The 20,493-nt window shown below is 37.9% G+C and overlaps 1 protein-coding gene across 19 annotated transcripts in view; it reads right to left on the bottom strand.

Moving 5' to 3' along the window:
* The window catches only part of caska (calcium/calmodulin-dependent serine protein kinase a), a 172,305-nt gene extending 152,017 nt beyond the window's left edge, over window positions 1–20,288 (bottom strand). For 7 of the 19 annotated variants that reach the window (XM_051906346.1, XM_051906357.1, XM_051906356.1 and 4 more), the window contains exon 1: window positions 19,601–20,286. In XM_051906346.1, coding sequence (XP_051762306.1) covers window positions 19,601–19,659 — 59 coding nt within the window. In that variant the 5' untranslated portion in view covers window positions 19,660–20,286. Of the gene's footprint in view, window positions 1–19,600 lie in introns of all 19 variants that reach the window. The other 12 variants (XM_051906350.1, XM_051906361.1, XM_051906351.1 and 9 more) reach the window with 4 other exon arrangements.
* Window positions 20,289–20,493: the final 205 nt, after the last annotated feature.

Raw genomic sequence — 20,493 nt, 5'->3', positions numbered from 1 at the left:
CACCAGGTGTAAACAGGTACGTGTCTCCCTTAGTGTTGTCAAAAGTACTGACTTCGATATGAAATGTGACGCTTTGAGCGCTGTTGAGCAGATCTGTAAACACCTCTGATTGGCCATTGTGTTCACACGCTCATCAGATATGTCTGATTGGCTACAATGATCAATGCTTCATAAACATGTTGTAAGTAGTCATCAATGACGCTTTTCACCCAGCGCTTACACAGATACACACAGGAGCGTCTGAAAGCAGGCATCTATCAGCGGACCATTACCTTCAGTTTAGCCTTCTTCTGCATTTAGTAAGCAATGCTTTGTGGTAAGTGTGAACAGCTTTTTATTGCACATCTACAAAGGACGCTCATTGTACTGAGGTCATGGCACTTCCTGTCTTGTCCAGGAATTAAGCCCTGGTGTCTGACCTTTTACATCCTACATGCTATTGTGTTAAACAGATGGAGGACGGAGGCGTCTCATTACACCCTCTACTCCATATGGAGAACAGACACAGAGCTAAAGTGCTGTATAATCATAAGCACATCTTTTAAGTTTACATCAAAAGCCTGTTATAGTAGGCCTGTACAATATGGGGACAATTTACTGCAATTTAAAATGTAATTAAAAAAAAAAAAAAAAAAAATTCCAAAAGATCCACAAGGTACACAAAGCTTTGTTGGTTTGTTGGTTATAATGAAGAATTCACAAACATGAAGAACACTTGATAAACAAAAACTCTGCCGTTTTAAGAGGTATTGAGCGGATTCTGACTAACTTAAACATCTGATTGGCCATTGCATTCACACACTCAACAGATGTGTCTGTGATTGGCTACATTGCTCAACGCTGCAAAAACACACTGCAAATAGAAACCTTTGATGCTCTTCAGAGCGCTTACGCAAACACTCACAGGAGCGTTTTAAAGCAGTCAGCTATTAGCGGGTGCCGGTACAGTCATGATCTGCTCTAGCTAGCTATATTGTAATTTCGGCTTTATTTCAATTAATCATGAAGCCCTAGCAGCACGTAAAAACAAAAAAAGATTCCCACACAAGTATTGCAAAAATACACACATATGCCATGAATAGATGAGAAACTAGTAAAGAGGAGGGGGAAGCTGCTTTGGACCTGTCGAGACATGCTGAGCTCCAGATGAGAAACACTTAATTACTACATTCACAAGCCTGCCAGCACTGATTTAAACACAACTCGATTGCCTCCAGATAAGTGTGCATTTGGGCCGAGGCGATAAACCCTGCAGGCTTTGATTGGGTTTAACTCAGCACACTGCCATTTTTACTAAAGGTGGTCAAGAAGCCTTAGGGGCCGTTCACAGTGTATGCATTTATACATTTAAAAACAGCAAAATGCAGTACAAGGGAATCAAGCAGAACGAAGTTGTCTCCAGGCGTGTTAAACTTTTGAAAAGCCCAGCACTCATGGCACAAGACATATCACAATGGTCAAAGAAGCTTGTCTAGAGCATGTTCAAACACAAAAACAATTAAAAAACAGCTTGGGAAGACAAAAGAACAAATTCTGTGTGAAAAACACACCTGGAGAGTACAACTCAGCAAAAGCTTTCACTTAAAGACTTAAGGAAAGCTCTTCTCTGTCCAAGTAATCCTCACCTTTGCCTTCCTGGGTTTGGGTAAATGTGATTACTAGTCTATTTTCAACATCCCTGAAAAGATAAATATAGGTTAGAGTTGTCTATTTCTTGCGAAGCTCTCTGTTAAAGTCTCTGAGGGATAATAGAGAGATCTTGATAACAGGAGGAGCACTGAAATTTCAAATCCAGGTTGGACTGGGGAGACAGACTGGGATCTTTGCTCTTATACTTATGACATTCATTAGCTTTCTTTATAACAAAAGCCCTTTAGCACAAGCTGCTCTGACAATGAAGAACTTAAGTCACAAAGGAAGTGCTTGTTTTTAGAGCGAAAGAGTGCAAAAGACTAAAAAAGGTGTAGAGGAGGAGTAAGGCTCCCAGTGAAAGTGATTTAGAGAAAAACTGAAGCACTGACAAAAGAATATCCCAAAGCAGAGCACATTGCTCGAGGATAGGAAGTGACATTGTGTGGGTAATGAGCACAACTGAGCGGTTAGCCATATTTTTGCTGCTGTGAGATGCTGACGGTAGAGAGCAGGCCAAAAGACCTCCCTGTTACTGACTAATCTGTGTAAAGATATATCTGCAGTTGTACCTTTTGTGTCCATCTCCTGAAAGAGAAGTAACAATAAACAAGGTAAAAAAAAAATAAAATAAAAAAATCATCAACAGGACTGAATGATGGAGTATGGCAACATCTGCAGCAGGGACTGAGATCGACCGTAAAACTATACAATAAGCAGTTTTGCTCAGAAGAAAGAAAGATGAGAGGAGGAGAGGAAGAGGAGAAAAATTATGATTTGTGAAAGATGAATGAGAAAAAGAGGAATATACTTATAGAGGAATGATAATAGGAAGATGTTAGCCAAGCGTGAGCGTGATTTGTGGGCAGATGGGAGTGTCGCAGAGCTATTTGTCTCTGAATTTCTTACATCCAGGCAGATTGCAAGCAGCACTCCATCCCCTCAGTCTAATTATGCACCATGAAAATATGGTTCACAAAAGTAGCAACAGACTTCAAAGCTGAAGAGATTTTACTGTCAGTATGAATTAAGAATACGTATTACTGCAATAATATTTACATGTAAAAACATTGTAGTAAGAAAATGTGACTTTTTTTAATTACTGAAGCACCCAAGCAGCCACCAGCAGTCAAGATCCACATGATTTGTTTCCTCTGCCATTTATTACAGAGGTGCACAAACTACAGATTTTTGTAATCCACTAGTTGGTGGGTTGTCTGAACATATCGATGATGAAGATGAAGTGCCTTTTATTTTTTATGAAGTATGTAGTTAGGGATGCAGTTATATTAAAATTCCAGTTAAGATTGGCGCAGACAATTATTTAAATGTTATGTTCAATAACCAATAAATAGTCGATTTGAAAATTCTATGCTGTCTTGTATAATTTTAAAATAAATCACTAAAAAAATAAAATGAAATAGATTATCACACATACAAAAAATAACATTGAACTTAAACGCGATTCTTAGTGTGACTATGAAATCGCAAAGGCTGGGATTATTTTTTTTATGCGCAGTTTGTCAATGAATTATGGCTTCAAATGCTAATCCATCTGAAAGCACTGCGAGTTTGAGTCACTTATAATGTACATTTGAAAAAGCAACATTTGTCAAACATCGTTCCAGACATGAGAAGCATTTATTAACATCTTGTCCAACAAAAGACAACATTTAATAACATGTTTTTACTCCAAACTCACTTCATAACGACAGTTGAGCATCCTTCTGTGAGATGATGTGGCTTTTTACACAGAATAAGGCAGTCGAGTGTTTATTAGTCATGTTTAATCAATCAAAGCATTTCAGTCTTCTGTTTATTCAGCTACAGCGACATGACCCATGTTATCTACTTCTACTGCAGGGCATATTTAGTTTCTGCGCAAAAGCGCCCTCTGGCTTTCAGATGTAGAAGCATTTACTATGATCACAGAGCCGTACAGCTCTGACAAGCTGCACATAAAATAGTCGCAGCCTTTGCCAAATCGCGTGCGGTTAAATCGCGATAAATCGTGCAGCCCTATTAAATGCTATTGGGGAATTTATGGAAGCATAAAAAATATGTACAGTATAAAAAATGGATATTGATTTTGAGGCTTTCTAAAGATTATCATTTAACAGTATTACTGAATTATTTTAAAGATGAACTTTAAGTGAGCATTAGATGATGGCAAAGGTAATGTAATACTATACAGTTATGTAACATAAAACATTTCAGATCAAAAATAACTATAATCACAAATTTGTGAAACACCGTTACCATAAGCAATAATTTACAATACACTGGTCATACTATCCACCTCTATCAATTATCAGCTTGGATAATTTACAAGGAAAAAAGGGCACAATCTCAAATCATTCAAGAACAGAGCTAAATTTAAGTTGAGAGAATAATGGGGCGTTTACACCAGATGCGACTTGCGCGAATAAATCGCGCTATTCGCGTGTAGTTGGACGCTTGAACATTTGAGTTTACTCGCTTCATTCGCGCATGAAATTCACTTCACAACAGATGTGAATTCGCATCATGAGAGGGGCTTCTGCCAGGCGGCTCCAGTCTCGTTTCTGCACACTTCCTCTGAATAAACACATCAACCCGTCAGCGGGAAAGTAGTTGTAAAATACGGCGAATAAGCTCAATTTGCCGGCTTTAGCTATCTTGTAGTCTCTCTCTCTCTCTCTATACATATATATATATATATATATATATATAGCTCAAATTGAGTAAAGAGCGTTTTTTTACAATTTACCAGATTGTCCGACCTCCTCACTCACCTTTCTTCCAAGCAAGATCCTTTTTATTCCTGTTTCTATAAAAGTACAAAAATGTATCGTACAGCGACGATGATTTTGTCCTCCATTGTTGTTTCGGATTTCTGCCTCCGCTCACTACGTTGTAATCACATCACTACTATAGCAAGCTCCTGATTGGCGAATATCCGCGCCGCGTTAACCAAAGTTCCGATTTTTCAAATCGCATGAATCGCCCGAAACGCTCAATTCGCGCCGCCTCATTCGCGCGAATCGCGCCGCAGGATTTCTATTCGCGTCTTTGCATTGACTTAACATGTAAATCACTCACGCTTAACGCTTCATTCGCGTCTGGTGTTAACGCACCATAAGCCTTCCTGCCCACAGCCTATTTCCATGTGGCATGTAAAATCCACTCAATTTTTTTTTTATTAACATTCATCAGTCAGTTGATAGAGAGTCATAGAGTATCTGCTCTCAGACTGAGCTCTGATTGTGGCGATAGTAAAAGAGACAGGAGATTACAGCCCATTTTTCCTGAAGAATCATTATTCCAGACAGGAAGCAAGTGCCCAGGGGATCAGCGCTAAATAATTTCAGTCCGCTCTCCCCATAAGAGGATCTAAAGTTATTTCTGCGGGCACTTTCACAATAAATAGATAAATACAAATCTAAATAAGCCATATTAATAACAGAGTGGAAAGGATAGAAGCAGACTGCAAAACAGTTCCGTTAGGGCTCTTAGGAAAGCCTGGAGTTTCTGTACTTATTTAAAGAACTGTTTTAGGAAGTGTTAGCAAAGGTGCTGATTGAGTGAGATAGACAATGTCTGCTACAGTCTTTCTTTTAGTGTGAAAACTGCCTGCCAAGTTTCACATTAAACAGCTCAATTTGCTGTCGCTATCTGGGGTCTTGCGAGGATCCTCCGTTATCAGCACTGCTGGAGTCAGTCTGGTCACTGAATGGGATTGGCTGAACACTACACATGATCAACCATAACTCTTTTGATCTAACCATCACAATCTGCTCAGACTAGATGTGTCTGTTAAAAACATAAGTCTAAAATGTACTGAAATTTCAATAGCTGCAACACAGCAAAACGCAAAAAAGATAAAACCTAAGTAACCCTTGACACGGACTCTCAAGGTTATCAGAATGAAGATTATGGTATGATTACAGATTTCTGAGCTTCCATTTACAAATCTTCATTGCCATCTCCAAACCTGGCAACTTTTGCCCATGGAGACTGATTTATGTACAATGGGCAGTAGGGGTATAGGGCAATTCCAGCGTTATGGACGTGACATTTAGAGTCAAAACTTGAAATATAAATCCTCAGAGAATGCATTTAATACCAACATATTGAACCATCTGTTTATTTATTCATATTCCCTTATTAAAGGAGTCCAGACATTAGAAAAATGTCAGTCTATACAATCGTTTTATATTTTAGATGAGAGAAATATACATGCGTTGCAGACGTGACAAAAAAAGTCACTAAGTTTTGGGTGACAAAATATTTTTTAGGAATTCTGTGAACCAAAAGTAATACTACCCACCGAATGAAGAAGGGCTGGCTCTCCACAGAGCATAAAATAATAATTTTATTTCATTTTTCGTGTTCGCATTTATGAGGAAAAAACAATGTTACGGATGTGACCGGTCTGAAAGCGGCACAGAAGACTGCTTTAATACTTTCACAGAGACCTCAAGCAGGCATTTTAACCATAAAATATTGAAATCTGGGATACCAGTATGGTAAGACTGCATAATTAATCAACTTTTTTACTAAACTTTATACAACTTCATACTCTGTATTGCAAAAGGTTATGGATTAGACTTATTTCTCATGTTGACAAGCATGTGCGTTGTTCAATAATCAATTGAGAGACCATGATTTTCCTTCTAACAGAACTGCTTGCTAAAATACATTAACAAATATTAAAGTTTATCATATAGCAGTTTAAAATCGCAGATTTCTCCCCCAGTCAGGTGAACCGATTTGTCAATTTGTCACTCACAATCATGTCAGTTTTATGTTTTGTGTATGAATAATCGCAAGGTTTTCGGTTAGTTTGCGCAGTTTAAAGCAAAGTCTTGAGTCAAAATGATCAAATTTTATTTCAAGTCAAAATTATTGCAATCGTATTATTTTTATTTTGTCAGCTTGATTGCGGAATTATGATCAATAGGCTATTCATTTTTTAACCAACAGGTAAAAACGCCACATCCCGAGGGAAGTGTGCTTTGAGACACAATGCTCTTCTGGAAGTTGTACTGTATCATATAGGCCTACCTTCTGATGTTCATATTTCGTTCTGTAACTGGTTATGAGGAAGAGAAGGTCGGTTCATGTGCGCTTGATCCGCCTGATCTGCTGCTTACACCAAGGCGCTGCAGTAATCTGTCACGTGACGTATTATAGAGCGAAATCTATTGTTTAAATTTTGTTATAAAATTGACCGAATTTAAAGGTGGAGACCTTTTTTCATATTAGAACTAACGAAGCACAAAGAGTATTGCGATTATTGGATATGTTCGGATATATACGGTAAGCCTGAAACAGAGCACAGCAATAAAGAAGCAAAGTCATATGCATAGGATTTAATATGATGCGTCCCTAACGGTCACGTCCGTAATGCTTATTATGGCTGTTCAGAGCAAAGTAGTGAGATGATTTGTTGATCCTAATAAGCATAAACATAATTTAGCTATATAAAGTTTCAAGTTATTTGTATTTATAATTATTATATGACATAAACTTAATCTTTAAAACGTTATGGACGTGACAGAGCACTGAAGCGTTGTGACCTCTTTATTCTAGCCCTTATAAATTCAACAGGCAGTGCTGTTATGACAAAATGAGTGTATTTATTTCTCATGCATGCCTCTGGCACAATGCTTACTGTTAAAATAAAGTTAAAGGGGGTCTTTGATCCCTTTTTTTAAAGGAAGCATGAAATATGGTTGGTTGAAAATTTCTATGTTCATCATGGCAAGCAAAGGAGACGCGCCGCTAATAAAGCCGCTGCGTGCATCATATAAATCTCACATCTGGGAATATTCTGGCTTCCCAATACATTACAACAGCGATGGTCAAAAAAAAAGAAAAAAAAAAAGTGGACAAACAGTCGTTATTTATAAACTTTGTTGGATGCGAGCGCTGAATGCTCTACAGAAGCCCGGGTGTTGATAGCGTATGAGCGCAGGTGAGAACAAAACACACATTGCCTATACATTTGAGAAAAACAACGCATGTGTACAGTAGGGGTGGGAATCGCAGGGTACCTCACAATACGATCATGATACATGGCTCACAATAATGATAATATCACAATACAGCGATTCTACGATAATCGATATATTGCTAGACAATCCTATAGTGTACAGTATTAGTATTGGATCCGTGCATTATGTCTTAAAGTGACAGGAGCCTAATATTCCTGCTGCCGTCAATGTTTTTAATGTTAGTCAAAAAACAAAATGCAAAGACATCACTCACTGCTCTTGACTGAATAACTGATAACTGAATAAGGATTAATCTTGATTTTAATTTGACAGTGAAGATTATATTCAGTGTTATTTTTCATTTGATTACTTTATTCAATTTCTGTACCTGAAAACTAATCCTACCTGAAAAACCTGAAAAGCACTGTTTATTTTATTTGTATCTTTGCTCTACTGTATTTATTTGTGATATTCCTTAATAGTTTAATTATTTGTTCTTATTTTCTTTATTTTTATTTGACAAGTAGTCCTTTTTTTCATGAACATAGCACATACCGTACTGAAGCCGTGACCGTAAACCGTGATACAAACCGAACCATGAGTAATTTCAACCTTTGCACCCCTAGCAGGCAGTCAGTGATGTGATTTTATTGAAGCTATAAAAATGTTATTTAAACACAAGAGAACACCTCTGACATCTAGTGTGAATTGTAAATTTTGTGGGAGCTATGGAAATCTACAATCTGAAGATTTACACCTTAATTACACAAGAGTGGGAGGTACAAGAGTGGTACAACAGTTCCCACAATGCACTATTCAACAAGAGAATGTATGAAACATCACAGAAATTAATTCACAAAAACCTTCATCCTTCATCCTACATCTGACAGGAAATAACATGCAATTTGTTTTAATCTGGACTATACAGCTCATTTGTGGTTCAACATTTATAATATACTGCATTTAAATACATTTATTTTTCCATAATGCACTGCTCAAGTTTGCTTGGGTTAACAGCTTGCGAATCAGTCAAAACAAACCAAAAATAACATGATTGTGTAACAAAAAAAAAAACCCCAGAGTGATCAAAGCAGTCAGACGGATGCGCTGACAGAGAGATATAAAAATGTAAATAGTCATTCAAAACAAACAAAAAAAAGCTATGGGATTTTCCCTAAAGAGTACAACTGTTGCCGATAAGGGTATTCACAATTACTGTACAAATTTTTACAGAATTTTTTTGTAAGGTTATTTTTATTCAAATAATCAAGGGAAAATACGAAAGTAACACGTAGAATACATACAGACTCAGACAAAATACACAATAGTTCAATCAGTTCAAACATCCTTTATCTGACTTTCAGAGTTCAGAGAAGCATTCCCTACCCAACTGAATATTTTATTCAGCTCTTTACCAAACTGAAGTCACATTCTTCATTGTCAGATGGAGCTGTTTATCATCACATGGCATCAGTACTTCACAATTATCACGAAGTCTGAGCAAGCTCTCCTTGAAAAAGAGGACACAGAGGAGGGAAAAAAAAATTCACTGCAATATAAACCTACAAACTTTAAAGTACAGTCATCTGTTTGGGAGCAATTTCAGGAATTTCAAGCCTCCACAATATTTGAAAGATGAGCATTTAATACTTTCAGGCAGCCAATCAAAGCAAAGAAACTTGCTGTAAACACAGAACACCGTACATTAACAGATACAGTGTGCTGGCAAACTGCACAGCCTGTTTTTATGGTGCAAGAAAGTAATTCAAATGTGCATCTTCTGTATCATCTGGTGTTTAACAGCCTATGAAATAACTACGATCAGTTTAAGCGCTAGCAAAGTGTGCTTACACCACGCAAACTTGATAAAGATAGATGGGGCTGGGGTACAGACCAAACGCACATCACATGATCAAGAAACACTTACAGGCATGACGAAAATGGAATATAGGGTGGGAGAAAGGGGACTGTGAGACAGGTGGCCTGAAGGGAGGAAAAGAGGATGAGAAGAGAGAGAGATAAAAGAGAGACAGACAGAAGGACAGATGGGAGAGAGAAAGGACTAATGGGGAATGATGGGATCTCCTCCATATGGGATTGGTGGTGGCTAACGTACAAAAGACAATGGCAATTTGAGCTTATGCCAGTGCCCAAAAGCTTTTATTCAAGCTACATGAATGCCTCTATAATTATAAGTAAACCATGATCTCTTAAAGCAATAAGCTACGAGAGGTTGTGCATTACAATTATTTTACCATGCTCAAGGGGCTTCAAAAACGCTCTTTAAAAGTGCCCGTCAACAGGAGCAGCAGCATCCAACTGCAGCATATGAGCATAATAAAAGCCCCGGAGCTCCTCCATGGCACTCGAGGCTGGTGTGTCGCGCAGGAGTCTCTCATTAGCATTCGCTTCCGTTCGTTCTGCTCTCGGCCCAGCCCTGCTTCATACCACAGTAACATTAATAAAACTTTAATACAATGGCACGTCCACGAACATGATTTCTACCAGAGTCCCATTGGATTGCTTTCCATCCGCTGTGGAGGTGAAGACGACAACTCCCATGATTCCACGCTCATTCACGGCATTGTCAAGCTAAGCCTTTGTTATTGTGTTAAATAAGCGGCCTCTAGCAGCAAAACTTACGTACTGTGCCTTTAAAGAAAACTAATAATCACAATAAACAATTCTACCAAAAAGTATGCAAACCTTGCAATATCTTCGGTCCTTTTTGATTGAAAAGATATGTTTCTTGAGCACCAAATCAGCATAATTAGAATAATTTCTAAAGGATCATGTGACACTGAAGACTGGAGTAATGAATGCTGAAAAATCTTCTTTGCCATCAGAGGAATCAATATATAATTTTTTGTAATAATATTACTATTTTATTGTATTTTTTTTTATTGTAATCTTTGTTAGAATATGCTAATTTCAAAAACATTTTATAAATCTTGCCAACCCAAACTTTTGAGCAGTAGTATAAATTTGATTCATATCATATTGGGTTAATATTAAACACTACATTGTAACATTGGTAACTTCCTCTGGCCTGTGGCTGGCCAAAGGGCACAGAATTATTGTGCTTCCTCTTATCATAGTCCACAAAGCAGTTGTAACTGTTACAATATGATTCACACACACAGGGCAAAGACCACAGCGCTTTCACTTTCCTTATGACATCAAGTATTACCCTCTTAAAGAACCTTTCGCATTATAGAAGCCCTGCAGTTGACACGTTTCACATTGGTTTGTCATTGTGAGATATCTGATCAAAGCAAGCACCACTTCAGGTCAGGGACTACTAGATGCACTTTCCCTCTGACTCACCGCTGGACTAAAATAGTGCTGAGTGGTTACCTAGGAAATATAGTTACATTTAAGCCAGCCGTTTTTGAGCTGTAGGCCCGGACTGCTGTGTATCTTGGCAAAGCAGCAGGAAATGACTTCTGTTCAAAAGGCCCACCATGAAAGAGGGAAAGGGGAAAAAAGGAAAAGACGTTTATAAAAGCTGAAAATGGTAGTGTCTGCCTCAGCAACTCCAGTGGGTCAGTTTGGCCCATCTGTGTAGAGTCAAAAAGGCAAATGTTGTGTGTAGCATCCAAAGTGAGATAAGGGCTGGGATCTATCAGAGAGCAGTTTCAGGGGCAATAGACACAGCAGTGATTGACAGGGTGAAAGAATGAGCCTATGAGAGAGGAGATGAGCCTAAAACCAAGACCCAGAGAGAGACCACAGGCCTCGCAAGTGAGCCAGAAATGTCCTCTTTAGAAATATAATAGCAATGGCTTTGTCTAACCAGCTGGAGATTATTACAATCAAATAGAGGGATGTGAAGGCCAAGTTCACAGACATAATGTCTTTCTAAGGCAAATTAAAACAACAGCAACAGCAAAAAATAAATACAATAAAATAGGGCTGGATGATATGACCGAAAATCAAAATCTCGATTAATTGAACATTTTACCTCGATTACGATTAATAAACGATTATAATAAATGGCTTTGTTTTGTTTGTTTGTTTGTTTTTTTGGCCCTCATAGTTCACTGACAAGGTTTATACTGTAAATATGCTTGATTATTAAAGATGGTATATTTTTTCCTAATGAAAGAGTGGTCCGATATACCAGCTCACTTTCAGCAGTTATTTTATTTATGGTTCCTAACATTTCTGACAGATTTCTGCTCGTTGTAAATCAGATACAGATAAATTAGCACAGTACCAGTACATTTATTAAATGCGTTAACGAGAGCGATTGCGAGCGTAAATTAATCATACAGTCTCTCTATTAATTGTGAAGCTGTGGGTTGTAATTACTTCAAAAGTAGAAAAATATGTGCTGTATCTTTTGAGTTTCTAAACTACTTTAGTGATAAATCACAGGACAGCGTTGACAACGAGTTTCTGCACTCCTCTCTATGCGCGATATTCACGTGATGTGCAGCTACAGTCTGGATGAGTGTTCGTGTGCCACAATGCATCAGTGCAGTGGCTCAATATAATGATACACATCTGGGGCCATATTCACAAAACATCTTAAGGCTAAAAGTAGCTCCTAACTTGATGATCTAGGAGAAACTCTTAAAAATAATGGGTGTGTCAGTCCTAATTTTAGGACTCCTAAACTTTTGCTCTAAGAATATTTCACAAAGCATTTTAGCGCTAAAACAAGCTCCTAAATCTGTGAAACATTAGGAGTAGTCAAGAGGACCCCTAAGTCACTAAGACCAAATCACAAAGAATCCTAATGGCCGCTGCTGCCAATCCCTCTCAACAATCTGCTTAAAGACACTGTACACTAGAGGCAATAGCGATAGAGCCTTGGGTGCTGAAACTTTTCTTCATAAATGCAATACATATTTTGATTTATAGATTTGAATCTACAATAAAATGGCAAAAATAAATAAATAATGTCCGATTACCTGCGGTTGTTTTCACGAGTTCACTCTTACAAATGATCGAATAGAGCAAAAAAAAAAAAAAGAGTAAGTGTATTTGGTGTGATGTCCAAGGGGATTGAGGACTCCAAGCTCGGAATTTAGCTGAAACCCAGAGCTCTCCCCTGTATCCCTAGCTGAGAGTGAGAAGCGGGGTGGCGGAGGGATGCAGAAAACTGCTGAGAAAACTATAGGTGAGTCGGCTCTCATCTGTATACCTCCTCTCAAGCTGATTAGATAAACCGTTTGAATGCGCTGCTCTCAAACTTTGTTTATAAAACATCATTTGTCGAATTGAATTGTGCAATCTCTCAAGACGCAGACTTGTAAGAGGCTGACAACTAGCTGAACATATACTAGTTTAATTAGTGACACTTAGCCTACATTTTAAAACTGTGAATATGGCAACATTTTTATTTTAAAACCTTTATTTTAATATGGAAACATGATACCTCATTCTACAATATTTCTATAATTAAATCGCTGACAAAGACTCCTCCCCCATCAGCCAATCACTGTGGGCATAGCAATGAAGTCAACCCTGCCCTTTCTCTTAGCTTAAGAGAAACCTCTTACCTTTCTCTCTATTCCTTAGTAAAAGTTTGTCTCAGCAGCTTAGTGAATAGGTTTTAAGAGTATACTCTTAGCTAAGAACTTTTACTGCTATTTAGGAGAACTCTTAGTGGTAAGACAAAATGTTTTGTGAATACGGCCCCTGATGGTCTAAAATCGCTTGAAATATCCAAACTGGCAAGCCTTACACATAGAATTGACAAAGTTTAGTGAAAATTAAAGTGAAACTAATTACACTTCTGTGCGTGTTGACTCGCCGTTTGGGTTCGCCTCATGATGCTTCCATGCTACTGACTGGACTTTTAAGGGAAAAATATTAACAGAATTAAAAACCGAAATAACCGACATGGGAAAATTACGTTAATTAGAGGTTCTGAATTTCGGTTTCGATTACTTTTCGATTAATTGTCCAGCCCTACAATAAAATGTTATAAGCGCAGGCATACAATTATAAACAGATGTATAAATAATTGGTTACTGTGCAAACTATATCTGAAGACATTTCTAACATCAGTGGCTACACGTACATGCTCACGAACAATTACGTTAAGAGTTCTGTAAACAATTCTATAATTATGTTAATGTGTTTACTGTTTATGCTCATAATAAACCCTAATAAAATATGCAGAGTACTGTAGTTTTAACTACACTATACTATACTATGCACACTATAATTTAATTTAGGGGTGTGTTATATCATGATTTACATTACAAACGATTCAAATGTCTCCATGATCTGCTTTTGAAGAGAGACTGTATTACTACAGAGCACAGTTGCAATTCTGGTGTGGCACCCCTATCTCAAAATACTGTAAAATGGCACATATATTCACATCACATTTAACAATGCAGCGGTAGAGTTCCGCTCACGTGACATTGCAGTTCTTCACCATCACTAAAGTTTATTATTTGCATGCATTTTGCCAGTTAAACTTTTTATTTGCAAACTGTTCTGACATTTATTTTCTGAAAGCGTACACCAAAGCGCACGCACACTAAACACCTGTCACACAGCAAGTGATTACTGAACTAAGTTCTCTTTCGTGTCCTATTGCGCTTAAACTGTCAAATATACACAAGGTAGGGTTGGGCGATATACTGGTAGACATTATTAACAGGTAGAAATTTGGGCTATTGTCTCTATCACGGTTACGCTCACATGACAATGCTGTGCTACATGGTCATGAAAGCTTAATATTTGAAAGTGTTTTTAAGCATTGCAGTTAAACAAGTGATTTGTGAAATGGTGTCATACCATGCAATATTTTAATCAGCTTATTTTGATTATTGACAATATTCAGCCTATTGTTGAACATACACGTAAACGTAGCCAATGTGTTAAAACTGTTACAATTTGGGAACTCTAAGAAATTTTCTAAGAAGAGTTTTCATGCTTTGACCATCCACATAAACCCTGACTGTGACTTGGCTGATGAATGTGTTTTTCCACATGGGTCAACACTGTATTTTGTGAGAATGAGTAATAGGCAGCACCTGCAGTCAGCAGAAGAGAAAGAAGAGCACTGTCTGCCTACCTCATGGTCTCAATACCTCACTGTGCAGCATCAGTTGAGCAGAGGAAGTTAAAGATGGGAAGCACATTGTGTCCTCTGCCCACTGCCAAAGCATTAGCCTTCACAGGAAGGGAGAAATTATTAGCACTTCTGTTGCCCATCTATCAACTGAAATGGCACATGTTTTTTTACACAAGGGGCATCTTTAAAGTCCATGAACATTGAGAAGGCAATCAAACAGCATCTGCTTCTGGCTTTAATAAGGTAGCAGAGTTGGTGACCTGAAAAGGACTGTCAGTGTCATTTGGCTCTATGAAGCATCTCTTTAACAGAAAAGAGGGACAGTTGTCTTCTCAGTGAGGCAGAGAACATTAAGGCTTAGAACGTGACGTTCTAGATAAGGGCTCAACCCTGCTGGCATCAGAACAGTTTAGAGACAGGAGAATTTATTACAAACAACTTACAACCTAAAGTAGAATTCATAAACTATGCAAACAAGATCTGCAAATGAAAAAGCCACTGCTGATCGAAAAAATAAATAAATAAATAAATGTCTAGTGGTTTCATTCTTCAATTTGATTCTTTAATCCCAAAAATCGATCTATGATCTATTTAATCAGTCTATGCTTATGTCTATACATTATGTTTAGTGAAGTTTTGTTCGCACATCAACTAAAAACAGCATAGAAACACAATGTATAAATAGGTAAGTGATGATAATTGAGATTGTTAGCAGATGAGATAGACTTGTATTGTTAACATTATTTGTAGCGTGCCTCACTGCCTGCCATCCAATAACTGCAATAAGCTTTCTGCTTCGTTACTCTTAATATGATTTAAAAAAAATTAAAAAAAAAAAAAAAGGTCTCTTCTCTCCAATTCTGTCAATTTAATTACGAATTTCAAAAACTAAATGAACTGGAGTAGAAACATAACTGTCATTTAAAAATAATTATTTACATAAATATACATAATTATTATGCACTACTTAATAACTGCCACTTCTGTTAATCAGACGAGGTGGCGATCCTAAAAATTGATGATGGCAGAAAGTAGCAACTGAGCCTGAGTGATACACAAAAAAAAAAAAAAATCAAAAGAAACAAAATCAAATACATGATACAAAACAAGTACTGTAAGAAGGAATATGATGAAATGCAGAGAAGAAACTTTCTCAGTTCATGTTCAATTTTACACAGGATTCTAATGACATCAAAAGAAAGTAATATTTGCTACAAACTGACTGACACTGCCTTCAAAATAACAACCTGCTGTCCACATCCACCTCAGCATAGATTGCCAAAATTCAACTCATAGCAGCACAAAGCTGAGGGAAGTCACAACACTGTCAAACTTAATAACACTCCCCACCTTTTGCTCAAAGCTAGATGCTCAAACAAGGCGATCTTGTCCTCTCATCTGGGTCAGTGTGTCAGTCAGCCTCGAATCAAAGTCAGTGACACACACTATTACTGACCTCATTACCACCCCCTCCTACGCTCATCAAAAAAACACTATTAAACACAACATGGTAAGCATGCTGTTAATGAACATGTTAACACATGTTTTGATGGGTTGAAGTGAATTGCAGGGGGTGCTTTCCTTTATTAACAACATTTTTTTTCTGCAGGTGGGGACAAATGAAGGTCAGCTAGTTCATGATCTTTCACAACAGGACCCAGAATCCTGGGGGCTTTATAAGGCTGGAGGAAGGTTTGATTTGTGCACGGTGGGGACTAACCTGCAGGAGGCCATGTCAGAGTTATATACAGCTCTCTGTGGACAAAAGAGGGCCGTATGAATGAACAGGTTTCTGGAGCACACATATGTTGAAAACTTTCCCAGTCTCTATCACACTTGAGTCTTTGGATTTAAGACTTTAAACACTTTAATTGTGTTTTGCTAGACTGCACTGCCAGGTCTAACAGAGCTAAATCTGCTGTGCAGCAAATTGTGGACTGAAGCTCTTGTTTGGGCTGCTGGCTGACGGTTTCATGCATCAGCAATGCCCAAACAGACTGCTAGGTCACTCTGGCACCATTCTGAGACTACTAAAGCATTAGTTCCTAAACAACACAATCACTCTGGACTTAAAAGAAGTAGTATAATACTGTACATGAGAATAACAACATTTACAGAGCCAAATTCAGCCACTATTCCAGCTCAATCATTCACTAATCAGCCAAAATCCAGCTCTGGGCTTTGGCATACTACTAGTGCCCGTGCCTAATAGTTTGCAAAGCCATCTGCCGTGGCTATGTGAGACTCAAACAATGAATAGATTTCCAGTTTTTATTCCTCGAAACATCTGTCCTGAACATGAGAGTGCAAAAAAAACAAACATAAATATGTCCGTTCTGCTTTGAATAACACAATGTAAATGGCAACTTGGAGGATAGTGGCTTTAAGTGTTTTACAAACAGACCGAGAGGCCAGACACAAAATAACAGTGAAATATGGCACTGCAGACTGGCTTGGTCAGCTATCCTGACCCTTTGTCCTGTGCTATATTAGCATTCTGTGCCGTTTATAATAACAGACATACACACAGCACACGCACACCCACACACCCACGTGTCTTATTGAGCTCACAGAACTTGGCCTAGGGAGAAAAGCGGTGTCGGTGGGAGTGTATCTGCTTAATGGACAGCATCCTCTTTCCTCTTTACCTCCAAACACAAGCGTAAGGCCTCAGGGTGGGCATGGAACAGCGACAAGTCAAACAGACAGACAAAAAGGATTTCATCTTGTGAGTGTGTGTGTGCATAATTCTGAAATAAAATTAATTTGTCTGTGTCGGAACAAAATAAAGGCCCTGTAAACAAAACTTACAATACCATAGGTCAAAAATATATTTTTATATAAAAAATATATTTTTTTATATATATATTTTTATATAAACAAGGCAGATGTAAATATATTCTTGCATCTATTCTATACATATGTAATGGAAACAGAGTTTCCATCTTTGCTTTGCCATATTTTGGTTGTCTGAATATTTCTACCCCCACATTTATATCATAGTTTGTTAGGAAAAATCCACCACTATGCGTATGCAAACTATATGTTGTTTTGTTATTATGAGACAGCTACATGTAACGAACTACTAATTACATACTCAGAGTACCATGTTGGGAGCTCTAATTACATGGTATTAGAAATGTACATCCACTATTGTCTTTACATTGAAACCCAAGTAAACACTTGCACAACAGTGACAGCTGGAGAAAAACCTGGTTATATAACATAAAAACATGAGAATGTCTCATAACAACAGTCAAAACTATAGATACATGTTCCATCCAGTACAACTACAGTATGTGGTATCTCTCAGGAGTCCGTAAGCAAATAAAAACACAAGACAGGAGTAATGAACTTCATCCATCTTGTTTACTCATTTACTTCTGTTCTCACACATTACGACAGAAAATAGTAGTCAGCAATACAATTCCTCTCATGGACACAACAGTCTGAAAATGTTAAGGTAACTGGGTTTCAGTTTAATATGAAAGGCTCCAGGCCTGCTGATACATGTGAGAGCTGCCCTTCACCACAGCAAAAAGTCACCAAACTCGTAATGTGGCTTAACAAAGCATTAAATCAGAAACAACTTTAGCCTCTATGGTGTTAGATCCCTATAGCTTTATTCCCTAAAAGGTTCAACAATTCTTATTACTTTAAGCCTGTATTGCTATGACGTGACATGTAGGCCTACCTCAAATGTGGTTCAACAGAGTGCCACTAAAAATATATTATTATTATATATCAAAATGTGTTTCTAAATGTTAAAGATAACTGGTTTGACTGATATTTTAATCAACTTGTTCTTTGATACCAAGCCTACCAATAAATGGAACCAAGTGTGCTTATCATCAGTGAAAAAAGAACATAAACTTAATAATCGGAATAGCTTAAAACGAAGATTAAAATAATTCTGACCAATGGTTGAACATTCTCCGCATCTCTGGCTTTTTTAAATAAGAAGAGTTATATAAAAGTATCTCTTGTTTGCAGAGCTTTGCCTGTAAATAAACATTAAAGAATATTTTAAAAAAAAAATATATATATATGACCATTTAGATGGCAAAAAACTAAACCACAATAACTAAATATTTAATAAATTACAATATTAAAATATTTCAAATTTATATTAATATTTTAAATAATTGACATGACATAATAGACAATAGGCTTACCCATAATGCATATTTTTGTAGTATAATACCATTTACTAATTGCGTTAAATAGTAGAAATAAAAAATAAAATGTATCGGAAACATAAAAAAATAAATGTGATCATCTGCCATACAAAAAGCAGTATCTTTCCATCTCTACTGAATGTAGGAGCAAATAACAGGACATTCAGGGGAAACATTCATGTCCATTTTGGGCCTTTATGACCTTATATTGAAATCAAACAACTGAACTAATTATAGTACCCAGAACTCAAATGACATCAAACACTGACCACTCAATGTAAAAGACAATGACCCATAACATAACCACAAACATGACTGCAAGCAAGCACACACCTGATAATATTTTTAGATAACACCTTAACCCAGGTGACACCTTGATCTCCCTAACAAAATGAATGTGGTTTATTTATCATGGTCCCTCGCAGATATCATCACTGTTGATAGCAATTAAGGAAGCAATGCAAAAACGCACGTCTTGTGCGCTAGTTGTGAATGGCATCTACCTGCATGAATGTTTAAAGTGCAGACTTCTCTCATCTTTCACACATGCCACTCCCATTCCTCTTGCTTCAGACAACATGCAGTTTTTGAAGAGTTACGACTCAATCTAACTGTCATGTGTTCAACAGCAGCACTGCACCACAAGTCTAAAATGCAGTGACATCTATGACACTCATCTGACACTAGACACTAAATGCAAAAGACGCAGCTCGAGTTACAGATGGACATTTGCCCGTATGTCATTATCAAAGTGATCAAACCGTGACACTTACTTGCCAATGACCTCGCACAGCTCGTAAACATCTTCAAAGAGCACGTCGTCGTCGGCCATGGTCCAACAAGACCGGGGAATTTACACTCCCCTCCAAAAAAATCCTTCCAAACGGTAAATATCAGAGGATTACAGCGTAGATACTTCAGAGTACCTGGAATGAGCGGCGAAAAGAAACGTTGCCAGCCGACGTTGTCGCTCTCCAAATTCCGATAAACAAAAAAAATGATTGATTCCTGTCGGTTTTAGAGAAAAAAAAAATATCCGTTGGTGGTTCGGTTGAAGCGGGCAGACAGTAGTGAGCGCTCGGTCCGATTGACTCACTCTGCCCCACCTTCTCCTCCCTCTCTCCCGGCCCCCTTAATCCCGCCACTCGAGGCTGAGGTAATTCAAATGTTAAAAACAACTCCACAATAATCGTTGTTGAAGTCACGGAACCAAGTGGGTTAAGTCCTCTAAACGCTAAACTAACTAATTAGACTCTGTCGAGACCAAAAAAAGAAGTGCACACCGTTTCTGGGATACAAATGTAGGTTGTTATTAAAGTACGCAGTTCAGCTGATTCTACTCATTCTACCCACGCGCAGGGCTTCTGTGAAACGCGCGAGGCTTTTCCCTAGCTCGCTCACGCTGGCTGCCGTTGCTCTAGTTCCCCCTCATAACTCCAGCTCTGCTGCTCCCAGCTTCCAGAAAACCCAAACTCCTCCCACTCGAGGTTATGAAACTGGATTGCCTCACGCCATAATGGCTCCGGCAGGACTTTTGTATTCCGGAATTCCTGCATAACCCAGCATGATGGTTTGAGCCAAAATGACGACCAGGCGTCTCAGAGTTTGTCTGTCAAACTGACAGTTTCTTAATATGTTAGTAAGGTGATGTAAGGTTAGTAAGGTG

The sequence above is a fragment of the Ctenopharyngodon idella genome, chromosome 9 (assembly GCF_019924925.1).
Source record: "Ctenopharyngodon idella isolate HZGC_01 chromosome 9, HZGC01, whole genome shotgun sequence".
NCBI classification, from domain to species: Eukaryota; Metazoa; Chordata; class Actinopteri; order Cypriniformes; family Xenocyprididae; genus Ctenopharyngodon; species Ctenopharyngodon idella.
Note: the sequence above shows the minus strand (reverse complement) of the source record. Positions and strands in the feature narration are given on the sequence as shown.